The following is a 13,796-nucleotide window of genomic DNA, read 5'->3' on the forward strand; positions in this document are numbered from 1 at the left end:
ACAGAAGTTTGGCCTTTGGATTGCAAGGCCTATCAGTGACAATGAGTGGGAAAAGATATTAAGAAGGTTGTTTCAGTTAAACTATTGATATATTGCTATGTATTATATAATTCCCAATGATCTTTTTAAAAAATTGCTAACGCTGCTTTTGGGGCCACAGTCAAAGTTCAATATACAGTGGAACCTCAGTTTACGAACTTAATTTGTTCCGTGACTCTGGTCGCACCCCGAATTGGTCGCAACCCGAAGGAAATTTCCCCATAAGGTTCAATGTAATTACCGTTAATCCGTTCTGGCGTGGAGGACAGGGAGGCGGCTATTGCTTGGAGGGAGAGTCCCCCTCCCTATGACCACCTGTCAGGGGCAGAAAAATGGCCGCGGTCCACGTGTCAGGGGCGGAAAAATGGCCGCGGACCGTGTCATGGGAGGGAAAATGGCTGCGTATCCTGTTTGTACCCCGAGGCGGAGTTCGCAAACCGAGGTAAATTTTTGCGGCCGGAGCTGGTCGTAACCCGAAAAGTTCGTTAACAGAGGCGTTCGTAACGAGGTACCACTGTATTATTGCTATCGATAATAAGGGCAGTTCAGATAATAATGTAATTAGACTGTATGTGAGCATTTCGAACATACACTTATTGGAAACAACTGGAAACCAAGATCAATTTAGAAAAGCTGACAAGCAACACCAAATTACATTGTTTACAGTCAGACCAAACAGGAGAAAACTCACATAATTTAGAAGATAAGATCTTGGATAAGTTTAACAGGTATATTAAGGATCTGATATTGTATGTACTAGAGAGCCAGTTTGTTGTAGTGGTTAAGACACCAGGCTAGAAACTGGGAGACTGTGATTTCTAGTCCCACCTTAGGCACAACACCAGCTGGGTGACCTTGGGCCAGTCACTCTCTCTCAGCCCTAGGAAGCAGGCAATGGCAAACCACTTCCGAAAAAAATTGCCAAGGAAACTGCAGGGACTTCTCAAGGCAATTGCCAGAAGTCAACATTGACTTGAAGGCACAACAACACTATAGATACTTATTTGGGAATAAGCATCAATGAATTTTATACTACAGAAGCTTGGGACGAGAGAGAGAGAGAGAGAGAGAGAGAGAGAGATCCATCAAAGAAAAACAATTACCTTTTAAGAGGCATCTAAATGGGCTAGGAGAGGGTTTACAATACAAGAAAGAATGTTCTGAATGTTATCATAAATGTATATTCAAAAGCTAACTTTATGACTTTGCTTTAGAGAGATGGGCTTCAAGGAAGTTCATGGAAGGAAAAATACTTTCCCCAAGATTTCCAGGATTTGGAAATCTTCTGGACAATATAAGGTCAGTGACTGCGTCTCCTATACAGGGAAGCAATTTTCCAGAATTGTAAATAACTTTTTGTTTTTCTTGGTTCCAACATGGGGTTTAAAGATAGCATCTACATCGTCTTTCAATAAATTCTTTTAAAATCTTGATCTATTTACTGGATTGTCATCCTGCCATATTTATGGCTAAAGCATCTGTTTTGTGTGTGTGTGTGTACGTATATATATACCAATAATATATTAAAAAGGAAACATTCAACTTAAAAAAAATGAGAGCCAGAAAAGAATGGAAGATCTGAAAAGATATTTTTTATTTGTACTGCATTATTGGTACATAAATCGTTTTTCCCACTTAAGATAATATTCTGTTCATTGATATTCAGGCTTTTAGAAGGTACAAAATATGCAGGAAGTATCATATTTATTAGTTTTGCTAAAGACAATATATACAATATGTCTCAATTATCTGAATAATACTGGGTCCCCTTGGTTTCACCGTTGGTATATGTCACCAGAGAAATTGTCTAGAATGTATAAAGGCACTTCCAATTTATGTTGGAAATGTGAACAACCAGAAGGGGTCATTTTATCATGTTTTGTGGATGTGTAAAAAAGAGAGGAAAGACCTGTTAAAGCAGCTTGTGCTAGGCACCTGATGAATCCAGTGGGGCCCAGAAGAAACATGGGGTTGTTCCTGAGGCTTTAATGCATGGTTTGACTGAGGCCTTGGTTGCTGCCTGGAATGAAGGAGTGGCAACAGTCTTGGATTGGATCATGCCTATGCAGACTATCTCTCTGTTTATGCATCCCAAAACGTTCCCTGCTTTTCAGAGGAGCTCCAGGAAATGAAATGGCAGAAAAGGCACCTAGAGTGCTGCTGGAAGAAAACAAAGAGAGAATTCAATCAAGGATGGGTAAGAGCCTTTATTGGGGACGCAGTGGTGCAGCGGCTTAATGACGCTGAAAGTTGCCGACCAGAAATGGCTGACGCTCCGGCGGTTCGAGTCCAGCCTTCGCGCTAAACCGGGTGAGCTCCTGTTTCCTCCCCAGCTCCTGTCAACCCAACAGTCTGAAAACTCACGTGAGTAGATAAATGGGTACTCTCACTCCGGTGGGACGAAAAATGCTGGCGGCGCTTGCACGGGAGTCGGGAGCAGCTGCCGGTAAGCGCGAAACCGCGCTCGCCCGAAAAGGGCGCGAAGCAACGGAAACCCCGCCTCCTGCGCTCGCCAGCTGGGCTCTGCTCTAGGAAGGAGGCTCTGGCAAACCACTTCCGAAAACAATTGCCTTGAAAACTGCAAAGGACTCATCCAAAGCAGTCACTGCAGGGTCAGTAATGACTGAGCGCAGACAAAAAAAAAAAGAGCCTTTATTAAGGATTACCTTATGGCCATTATCATATCTATTATCATGTTATCATGTCTGCAGATAGTTGTCCAGCAGCCTTCTTCAGGATGACAGTCTCTTATAGAGATGGGCCTGAGAAACATCTGCAAAGCCACTGTAAAGATTATTTGAAGCTTCTGTCAAATAAAGTCACTTGGATCCACTAAGTTGGACTCCAATTGTGCAGGTCCTTTTGAATTGGCTGAGGCATGGTCTAGCATGCTTATCTGGAAGAGTTTGATCCCGTTGGTCCCACTGAGGAAGTGGACAAGATCCTTGTGGCTGTAAGTGCAGCCACCTGTACATTATATCTATGTCCATTTTGGCTGGGTAAGGCCTCATGGTAGATGATGGTGGTTGGGTCCAGGTAGTGATGCATGCAACCTTGAGGGAGGAGATGGTTCCCACAGTTCTTAAAAATCCAGCGATCTGCCTCCTCCTAAAGAATCCATCTCCAGATCTGGGATGAGATCTTGCCTTAGATTTTTGCATTGTGGAATTCTGTGATGGTATGTGGGAATGACCTTGGGAGACAGGGTGAAGAGATGCAGCCAAGGGAACGATCAGATAAAAGGCAACTTAGCCTGCAAAAGGAATGTGGGTGGGACAAGAGGCTCAGAAGAAACCCTCTCTAGTTTATTGGGCTGTAAAGTGGATGGGGGGAGAGATATACTTTCAGACTTGCAAGATTCTGTTAATGTTACCTTACAGTTAAGTAGAATTAGCTCATTTGGCCATGTTTCCTGTCTGGTCTACCTCACAAGGCTCACAGACTCCTCTGGGCTACACCCTCTCTCCACTCCTATTTAACATCTACATGAAGCTGCTGGACAATGTCAGCTGTCAACATGGGGCTAAGTATCATTAATACACTGATGAAATACAGCTTTACATTTCTACCTCAAGCCAACCAAGTGATATGTCAAGGTTCTTTCCCTGTGTTTGGAGGCTGTGGGGGCCTGAATAGGAAAGAACAGGCTTCAGCTGAACCCAACCAAGACTAAGTGATTGTGGGTTTTAGGGGACCCCAGTTCTGGAGACTGGGTGTTTCTGGAGATTATGGGTTTCATTCCCCCAGACAGAACTGGTATGTAATTTGGAGTCCTCTTGCACTCTCATCTCCTGCTTGAACATCAGATGGTACTCAAGGTGAAGAGGGCTTTTTGCATAACTCCGTTTTGCATGCTAACTGCAGCTGTCCCTGGATCAGAAGGCGCTGCTCACGATAACTCATGCCTTGGTGACCTCCCAACTGGACTGTTGAAATGTATTCTACGTGGAGCACAAAAGCTATAACTGGCCCAGATTATGGTGGCACAGGTAGTTATAGATGGGTGATGGTACTTTGTCAGCTGTGTTGCTTTCCTGTTGGATTCTGGATGCAATTTAAAATGCTGAAGATAAAGCCCTTCATGGCACAGGGCTCAGTTACTCGCAGGACTGTGCTTTTGGCATCAGTTTGTGAGGTTTTATATTATGCTGTTGTGATTTAATATTCATTATCTATCTTGCTTTGTTTTTCAATCCTATGTTAGTCCCAGGAGTCTCCTGGCATTTAGCAACAGGAGCCTAAGGCCAAAACACCCAGTAATCCAGCCAGGTATACCCAAGAAAAAGGCAGATGGGTTAGAAGTGGGGACTTGCATCAAATTGAAGATTTCTACTTCTCTTAGAAAAGTTCTTGATAATGTTGATTGTGCTGCAGTAGACTAACATGGCTATTCCTCTGATAGCTAAATTATTCATCATCAAAAAGTAGATTCTTTTGATAATAACATCTGTATTCCACACTTCACTGTTTCTTTACGGAGACAAAGGCTAGTATTATATATACACTGGTATATGATTAGAAGAAGGATGCATTATTTAAAATTCTAAACCAAATTCTGGGTTTGATCCCATTCACTTTAGTTATGTCAAGCCTTTTTTCTGCAACAAATTATGTATACTTCAGGCCCTGAAAGGGAATCTGATCTCTGATCTTTGGAATATCATTTCATTTTTGTGGTGCAACTTTTATGTTTTATACATTTAACTATCAGTGATTAGCTGATTAGATGTCTCTGTTGGTTAATATTTTATTTCCTAGTGCCTTAAGAAGGTAGTAACTGCGCTACATGAAACATTTCATCTGCAAATTATTACTGGGCAATCAAGGACATGCGATCATTATCTCAATGAATATGTGGACCTTAAACAAAACATTATCTGAATGGACACAGTGACAGTAACACAGATTCCAAAAGAATATGATTATGCAATTCTTGCTGGATTGAATTGCTATAGCCTAAGAATGTAAAAGTTGCAGGTCCTTTCTTTCTGTCTCTTAACATAACTTGTTTGAACCTTAAAACTCTCTGTAATATTATTTTAGAGAGAGTAAGTCTCTAAGAATTATCCTTAAATCTACAGAGGAAGTTCCTCCACCTTTATGATACAAAAACAAGAAATGGGTGGTTCCTGTTCACTGATCTCTAAGCCATGTCCATGTACTAAACTTGGGATTACAACCCAATCTTTCTTGGTACCTGTTGAGGTGCTTATTTGAATTAACTTTTTCTCTTTTCTGGCAATTGGAATGACTTCAAAGCAAAGCTCTAGGTGCTATCTTTAGTTCTGGAGAATTCCTCTGAGCCTGGATTGAGAAAGAGAAAACAGTCTTAGAAAAGAAAGATGGCAGACAGCTTTAGAACAGGCTAACATTTTGCCTGTGAATGTATATTCTCTCTCTCTCTCTCTCTCAGTGGTGAACATACCTAATACTCCCTCCTCCTCCTATTTTTCCCACAACAAGCACCCTGTGAGGTGGGTTGCGCTGAGAGAGAGCCACTGTCCCAAAGTCACCCAGCTGGCTTTCATACCTAAGGCAGGCCTAGAACTCACAGTCTCCTGGTTTCTAGGCCAGCACCTTAACCACTACACCAAATCATGTGTTTGTGTGGATGTGTTGCAATGTTAATATGCAAGACAACATTTAGTGGTGATCCAGAGAGAAGTTAATAATTTAAGAAAATCCTGAAAATAAAAGAACACAAATTGAGAAAGAGTTCGCAGCATGTTGCATTTTGCTTTGTGGCATGTCATCTGTGCTGGGAATGTATGGTCAGTGAATCTTATGCACTGGGAGTTAGAGAAGAAAGATGGAAGGAATGTGATCCTGAATTAGTAAGTTCAAAGGTTTGGATTTGACAGTGAAACATATGTTCTGATTCCTATAAACATTCTTAGAATATATGTATTCCTATAAATAGGTATTTTGTGATGGCAGCCATTTAATAAAGGATTCATCCAAGAAAGGCATTTTGTGCTGGTATCCGTGTCATTTCACAAATTCCAAATGTGACCAACACTTTAAAAAGCTTAAAGAAATTTGAGCTAATCTGTGTACTAAGCATCAATTATCTGCTCACATTTCTCCATATATTATAAAAAAAATAATCATGGTTTTATCTGTCTCAGGGATGATTTCTATAAACATTTATATGACCTTTAGGGGTTTTTTTTCACATCACCAGAAGTTCTTTTGCAAGTTGTTAAATCTGCCTTATATCTCTCTCATTTAGTTAATACAAGTTGTAATTTAATTCATTGCAGCTTTGCATTTCCTCTATTTCCTTACATAGCTTTAAATAAATCTAACTCTGGAGTTTTCCCTTTGCAGTTTCTCTTTGCATAACTCTTTGCAGTTATGACAGTGATGAAAAAGTAACTTTATGACCAATCCTCGCATTTACAACCTTTGCAGGTCTATATAGCAAAGGAAAACTGAAGCAAGCACAGCTGCAGTTTCACTTAGCGACCACTTTGCTTAACGACCAAGTTGCTGGTCCCAATTGTGGTCGCTAAACGAGGACCACCTATACTACAGGACCTGGTCTAATACTGGCTATCAATTTTAACATTTTAAAGTGTTTAAAGAATCTGTAAGAGATGTGTTAAAACAAAGCCTATCCTTGTGTATAAGTGCACCCTACTAAATTTGAATTCCCTCTATATTCAGAGTACTTATTAAAATCCTGGAGCAAACCTCAACAGTGGAAACAAAATCGGAGCACTTCACAGTCATCTGGCAAACTCACTTTTGGATTTTCTGAGGGACTTTATACCTGGTCATTCAAAAATATCTAAGGCATTACTTCCTTTTTATCCAGAAATCATCAGTCACTTTGCATTTTATTCTCCAGGAAACTTTCTCTTACTGCTCTGAAACAGTTGAAGTGAATGGAAGGGTGTTTTTTTTTTTTTTGCTTGAACTAATCATAAAATTACCTGCTGATATAATGCACAATTGCAAAATCATTACAGATTATTGATATTCTCTCAAGGGTGGCATTGACAGTTCTGGCCATAACAACAGGTCCATCAAGAGACTTTGCAGAAAGAATGATTGTCCATCATTTGTATCATGGTCCCCAAACTTCTTATCTCACTTAGTTGATTGCAACGTAGTGAAGTCCTTATCTTATCTGTGAGAATATAGGTTGAGAATTGTAGCTGAAAGGTGCCAAAGTCCAGTCAGGCAATCTGAACAGACATCTAAACAGACCAGGGCCAAAATTTATCTAGCCAAGTAAATATAGGCCAGCGTTCATCTCAGATTTGTGGAGCAATATTCATCTTGCAGCAGTGACAGGGAATTAAGAGGAATTAGAGCCTCTGTTCCCACTCTTCCCCAACAGTCTATATTGTACATGGATATGGTGGTTTGCATTTCTTATGCTTCTTATTTTGTGTCTAGCTCTAACTCCTAAAATTCTTGAAATACGTTACTTCCTCAAACATGATGAATATTACATTGCTGTTTAGATTAAAAGGTCAGATAGAACATTTAGGAAATAGGATTATTATGCAGTTACTGTGAAATCAGTCTTGTATTAAAATGGGAGAGGGGCTGGGGGAGTTATGAACACACATGTACGTGCAAATAGCACATCATTACTCAGCTCAGTGTGATTTGGTTTGATTGGCTTTCTACATTAAAATCACTTTCTGCCTTAGCTCTATCTCCTACATTTCAGAACAGAAAAAGCAGTTTCATTACATGATTAGGGTGCAGGAAAGCCATAATCAATGATTCCCAGGGTAAATCATCTGTCTCCCGTTGTTTGTATCTTTGTCTTACTCAGTGGAACAGTTTCCAAAGTGAACACATATTTGAAAGGGAGTGCAGAGTTGTTCTCTTTGCTCGAGTATATATCAGGAATAAAAACATGACAAAATGCAACAGTACAGTAGATTTGCTTTGTTTAAAGAAAGCAGCATCTTGATTTTTATTCTTTCTCCTTACCAGCAGTCTTCTTAGCTTATTTTTCTGAGTTGTTCATCCTATTCAGAGAGAAAAAGAGTACTTAGTAACCACAACTCTAGCAAAGAATACAGGCAATACTTTCAACATTTAGAATTATATATAATAGATTTATTCTAATTATGAAGGATTAGAATACATTCTAGTAGTTGGATCTTATAGGGTCACGTGACTAATTGCACTTTAGTCAGCCACATCAGTGTATGAATTGCTTTCAAGATAAGTAATGATATAAATTACCCCTTCAGAAAGCCTTACTTTAGTTTGGATAGAAAAGCCTCTTTAGTTCTAAGCTTCCTTGTAACAGCTAACAGCCATGGCATTTGATGGCACCTGGAAAGTAGAGAAGAGTGAAAATTATGAAAAATTCATGGAAGTAATGGGTAAGAGATGCATTTCCTTGCTTCTTGTGAAAAAAAAAAACTTTACTGATGCAATTCAAAAAGCTTGTTGCTAATCCCTGGTATACTTCTTTATTGTTCACTATTAACCATTGGTCTTTCATTCCAACTTTTTCTTATTCTCCTTCCTTCAAAGACTTGCTGATAAACCTGCATGATTTTAGGATCGTATATTCCTTCTTGTCAGAAACAGAAATGTACAAGTTTGACAAATGACTTTTTCTTCATGACTGAAGAAGGGCTTAAACTAAAGTCTCCAAAGCTGTTTTTTGCATGTTGCCTCTGCAATTCTTAGGGACTTGATTTTCTTGCTTCCAAATATATCCATCCCCGTTCTTTACTTTCTTGTACAGATCTACTCTGTAAGAATTTTCTTTCTTCCTTTTTCTCCCTAATTTATATTGTCATCCTGCTGTTATAGGTAGGAAGTCATTGCTGACTTTCTTAATAGATTCCTACTTTCTTGAAAACTGGCTTCCTGAAACTGTCAGAGACTCTCAGGGATCTAACCTTTCTACATCCAGATGTAAGATCAGTTACACTCAGGGATCAATGCTAAAAGATTTAGGATCCTGGGCAACAGTAGACCATGGACACAAATATCGAACAGTGAAAGTATTTAGTTTTTTTTAACTAGTTTCAATAATTAATTCCTGTCACATACCATCTCACAACCAGTCTGGACAGACTCTGTTCTGGAGTCTGGGGAAGGTGGTATGCAGCAGACGGACATCAGGGTCAGAAGTCTTCCAGCAAGATTTTTGATTCCATCCTCCATTTGTAACATTCACATTACTGTTGTCTCAAACATTGACATACACTGTTTCAGAGGTTCGCCTCTAAGTACATACTTCCTTTTTCAATGGAATTTATGCTTATGTATTTTCCCATAAGTTGCTGACCCTAGAATGATTGTTTTCGGTTCTTACTAAGCAGTACTTGTCATCTCCGTGCTTGTACTGATGCCCAGTTTTCCTTTGGTTCTTTCCTTAGGCTTTTCATTACAAAACTAGTCTAAATACTTTATAACGCTATGCAGTTTTAATTAATTTTGCACCCAGAGCTTCCTTTTTTTGTAATAACATGGTTTTCTAGTTCAGAAGAATTAGATCACAAATATTTAGCTGATCTAAGCAATTTAAACCTTTGACAATGTTCTGGATTCTCTTCAGATTGCATAAAAAAAGCATTTGACAATTGTTAGGTGGGGGGGGCTAGAGAGTATTTGGTCAAAGACTGTGCTTACACATCACACTAAGATATAATGTATTTGGTTTGGTTTGTGAACTCAACCACTGGGAGATATAGAAAAGAGAAGAGATATCACATTAGTAGTCTGAGACATACATCATGTATAATTTGGACATTGATTAAAGATTCCTAAGAAACTATAAACCGATCCTTGTAAACTGGCTGCATTAACCCTGAAAACCAAAACCTAAACAAACAAGAATTACAGAGGACTGGCTCCAAATTGTCCAGCTCTAGCCAACCTATTTAGACAATTTGTTTAAAAATAAGTTGGGAGAGAAAGAATCCTGCTGTGTAATTGACTCTTAATCATCTTAACCTTCATAGGTATTAATTTAGTGAAGAGGAAGCTTGGAGCCCATGACAACCTGAAGCTCACAATCAAACAAGAAGGAAACAAGTTCACCATCCATGAATCCAGCAATTTCCGCACCATAGATATAGTGTTCATTTTGGGAGAGAAGTTTGACTACAGCTTAGCTGATGGAACTGAACTCAATGTAAGAAAACTTTTTTTAAAAAAAAGAATCATAGAGTTAGAAGGTGTCACTGAGTACACAAACTCTCCTGACTCACATATTCTGTACAGGAGTCTAATTTAGAACATTTCCAACAGACATCTGCTCAGCTTCTGTTTGAATATGTCATTGCCTCTCTGAAACATTATATCTATAACTGAAATACTCTATTATTTTTTCCCAACATTAGTCTAAAATCTGCTTTCCTGTAATTTGTTCTATGTCTGAACTCTGGAATGAGAGGAAATCTATCATAGCATTATTTGGTATGCTATCTTTTCAGGCTTTTGATGGGTGCTACTATAACTCACATCAATTACTGTTTTCAAGGCTAAGCACTCCCAGTTTCCTCAGTCTTTTCTCACAGGAGTTAGTTTCTGATCGCCTGTGTTAGCTGGCAAGATTGTTGAGAGGCTATATAGCAAAGTATTCCAATACACATCCATGTTAGTTATGGTCAATTACAAATATGTTCAACCACATCAACAGTTGTTTCCTTCCTTCCTTCCTTCCTTCCTTCCTTCCTTCCTTCCTTCCTTCCTTCCTTCCTTCCTTCCTTCCTTCCTTCCTTCCTTCCTTCCTTCCTTCCTTCCCTCCCTCCCTCCCTCCTTCCTTTCCTCCTTCCTCCCTCCTCCTCTCTTTCTCTCTCTTTCATGCATGCATTCTGTGTACTGTAGGGTGCCTGGGAGCTGCAAGGCACCCAACTGACAGGCACATTCAACCGGAAGGATAATGGGAAGAAACTTGAAGCATTGCGGGAAATTGTAGGAGAAGAAATGATTCAGGTAAGTGTATCATGGATATTATTTTTAATTATTTATATAGGTTTATTAGCAACAACAATAGGAAATCATGTTAGCTTTTTAACAAGGAACTGAGGAGATTTAACGAGAGAGAGAGAGAGAGAGAGGGAGGGAGGGAGGGAGGGAGGACGAACAAGAACTTTATTAAAACTATTTTTAAACATTTACTTGCAATTAAAAGAAAAGAAATAGCTGAAAAGCCAGTTCTGGGGTGAAGCGAAAAAAATTCAGATTACAACCTGAGAAAGCAATCTCTTCTACCAATTCAAAACATGAAAAACCAACTTTAAAATGTTTGAAAATGTATGAACCATAAGTGAAGCCTTCTCAAGAACCCTGGCCACATGCAGTGCTCCTTGCAGAATTCCATTCCATGATCTATTTTTGCCTATTTTTGCCTTTCCCAATTGCCTCTGATCTTTCTCTGCCCCCATTTATATGTGTTTTGTTTTTTAATTATTTAATGAACAATAGCAGGGGATTGCTACTAGTAGAGAGAGTTAGGCTGTAATGCTCAGTGACACTCTATGAATATAAAAAGCAATCGTTGATAGCCATTTCTACTCCCCAGGATATTTGTGTTTTGATAGGAGGAAGCTATCAAACTTAAACTTATCAGCTGAAATGTGTATTTTTTCTGAAATGAAAATATTTAGTTCCTTTTTCTTCTTAGCAAACTTTGGATCATCTCCTATCGCGATCTAATGTCACTCTGCACTTAATAGCCAGTTTGCATGTCTGAAGGCTCCTCCCACATCTAGCCATAAAAGTGTGTGCAGAAATTTGATCAGCCCTTTTTAAATCCATCACTTCCATTTTGTCCCTCTAAACAGTCTATTTGATTAAAGTTCTTGAAACTCAAAAAGTTGCAGTGATATTTGTACAACTTAAATGGCCTAATACAGATATTGCATTCAGGAATATAAAGTTTCTTTGGCAAGGGCTATCTATATCATCTAGCTATTCTGAACTAGCTATTCCTAGAAAGCATGCACCCTGTTCATGCTTTGGAAATTATGTGTGTGATCACGTTTCCCAGCTGAAGACTTAGGAATGAAATGTGTGGTTTAATATAATGAATAATGTCTGAAATTGTGGGTAATGAAATTTCTTCTTAAGATCTAGTGAAGGAATTAAAGTTGGCTGGTATAAAACACATGTGGTATCAAATCAATGTTAAGTTAAGGATGGGCAAATATGAGTGAAAAGGAATTCATACAATTTACATGGCAAATATGAGTGAAAAGGAATTCATACAATTTACATGGCAAAGTTTCTCCTTCTTGCCATCTCCTAATATTGTGCTATCCTCGGAAAGCTGACACCTCAAAGATAAGCTATCCCAAGAATCTTGTGGTACAGTATGACTGACAAAAGTAAGCATTGAACTCAGTCCCAAGTAATGCCTATCATTGTATAAGATCAAACCCTAATAGCATGGGCTTGGGTTTTGCAAGAGGAAGTGACAACTGGAAGACTTACAGGTGAAGGTTTTATTTTACTTCAAAAACAGAATTACACGAGAAAGACAGATGAGGCTTTCCTCCACTTGGAAACTTAAATTATATCCTGTCTCACATGTTGTACCTTTTATGTAACAAATCAATTAAGGAACCAGTGAGACTGTTCGATAATACTAGTGTTGGAATATTTTCTTACAATAATATCTAAACTAGCATAAGAATTGGTAAGAAGCTAAAAGGTTATAATGAGCAGCAGTGAGGCCATTTTGCAGGGGAGAGCTAGATCTGTCATGGGTGAATGAGCATGTTGCAAAAGTTGTGTGAAAGAAAGATGAAGGACTTAGGCATTGTAGTTTACTGCAGGCACTGCCTCTGTAGCCGTTGTGGCTAACCATAGATGAGAGGGAAGGGAAAAGCATAAATAAGTGGAGAAAGCATATGATTGGTCAATGCCTTAGACTCTCAGGGTTAATGATTGGCTTAAACGTTTGAATTAGCAATCTATAAGAGAGGTGGTGAGGAATGGCCTGGGGTGTCCCCAGCTCATCTCTTCCTGCTTACTGATTTCGGCTTTATTGCAATACACAATTTCTGGATCCCTCCACAAGTGTCTTCCTGCCTTTTATTGTAGCCTGGCTTGGGAATGAACTAAACTTCTAACACTATTTAGTTAATAATTCCAGGAGCCCTTGTCTATCTGAGAGCAGCCTCTGTACTATTGAGTAAATACTAGGATTAATCAAAACTGTTCAAGCAGTACTGTGTCCTCTATTGATGAGGTATTATTTAAAAATAAACATTTGATTTTGATCTATTTATGCCCCCTTGAAAAGGGCTTATTTCTGGAATATAGACTGAAATTATACCTGGGAAATTCAGCACTGTAAACCCTGAAAATATTGCTGATATTCTGACCTGCTTTTTAATAATTAAATCATTTCAGACTTACACCTACGAAGGAGTAACAGCCAAAAGGATCTTCAAGAAAGCATAAACAGCTACTACTGGAGACTGAAATCCAATAGAAGAGCACTTGTACTTTGTTTACAGCAACAACGTTTTCTTAACTGAATGCAAAGTAACTAAGTTCTAATATTCAGTTAAGATGTATTTATCTTTTATGCTCCATGAATGTTTAACTAAATGGTGTTGCTGAGTCTAAATATAAAATTTGCTTTTTATAAATGGGAAAAAATAAACACGATTTCTACTCCTATTCTAGAAGATGCTGTTGTCTTTCGTTGCTGTTGTGACTAAGTGTGGATAAACTTAAAATAAATAATTGCTCCTTTATACAATAAATCACTTATAAGGACTAGCTAGTCTGATCCAAGTACCATGCAAATA

The 13,796-nt window shown here is 38.7% G+C and overlaps 2 protein-coding genes across 24 annotated transcripts in view; one reads left to right on the plus strand and one right to left on the minus strand.

The window, feature by feature from the left end:
• Positions 1–13,796, minus strand: part of LOC148216870 (uncharacterized) — a 29,747-nt gene that overhangs the window by 12,168 nt on the left and 3,783 nt on the right. For 8 of the 23 annotated variants that reach the window (XR_015794587.1, XR_015794588.1, XR_015794586.1 and 5 more), the window contains exons 1-5: positions 8,272–8,353; positions 7,996–8,033; positions 5,237–5,343; positions 2,404–3,292; positions 1,949–2,196 (exon numbers count right to left, since the gene is read on the minus strand). The gene's annotated coding sequence lies outside the window, so the exon portion shown is untranslated. Of the gene's footprint in view, positions 1–1,948; positions 2,200–2,403; positions 3,293–5,236; positions 5,344–7,995; positions 8,034–8,271; positions 8,354–13,796 lie in introns of those variants that run through there. The other 15 variants (XR_015794590.1, XR_015794591.1, XR_015794589.1 and 12 more) reach the window with 10 other exon arrangements.
• Positions 8,294–13,665, plus strand: FABP2 (fatty acid binding protein 2). The gene is made up of 4 exons (XM_007428013.4): positions 8,294–8,396; positions 9,993–10,165; positions 10,861–10,968; positions 13,393–13,665. The coding sequence occupies exons 1-4, from the start codon at positions 8,330–8,332 to the stop codon at positions 13,441–13,443; spliced, it is 399 nt and encodes a 132-aa protein (XP_007428075.1). The 5' UTR covers positions 8,294–8,329; the 3' UTR covers positions 13,444–13,665.

This window comes from Python bivittatus, unplaced genomic scaffold, assembly GCF_059951505.1.
Source record: "Python bivittatus isolate LINGU-HERP-01145 unplaced genomic scaffold, Pbiv_v1 ctg000070_np1212, whole genome shotgun sequence".
Lineage (NCBI taxonomy): Eukaryota > Metazoa > Chordata > Lepidosauria > Squamata > Pythonidae > Python > Python bivittatus.

Bases quoted from the DNA above. Each gene is read 5' to 3' on its own strand.
- FABP2 (XM_007428013.4), top strand. From the start codon at position 8,330: ATGGCATTTGATGGCACCTGGAAAGTAGAGAAGAGTGAAAATTATGAA. The intron at 8,397-9,992 runs GTAAGAGATGCA...TAACCTTCATAG, and splicing joins AAAATTCATGGAAGTAATGG to GTATTAATTTAGTGAAGAGG. The intron at 10,969-13,392 runs GTAAGTGTATCA...AAATCATTTCAG, and splicing joins TAGGAGAAGAAATGATTCAG to ACTTACACCTACGAAGGAGT.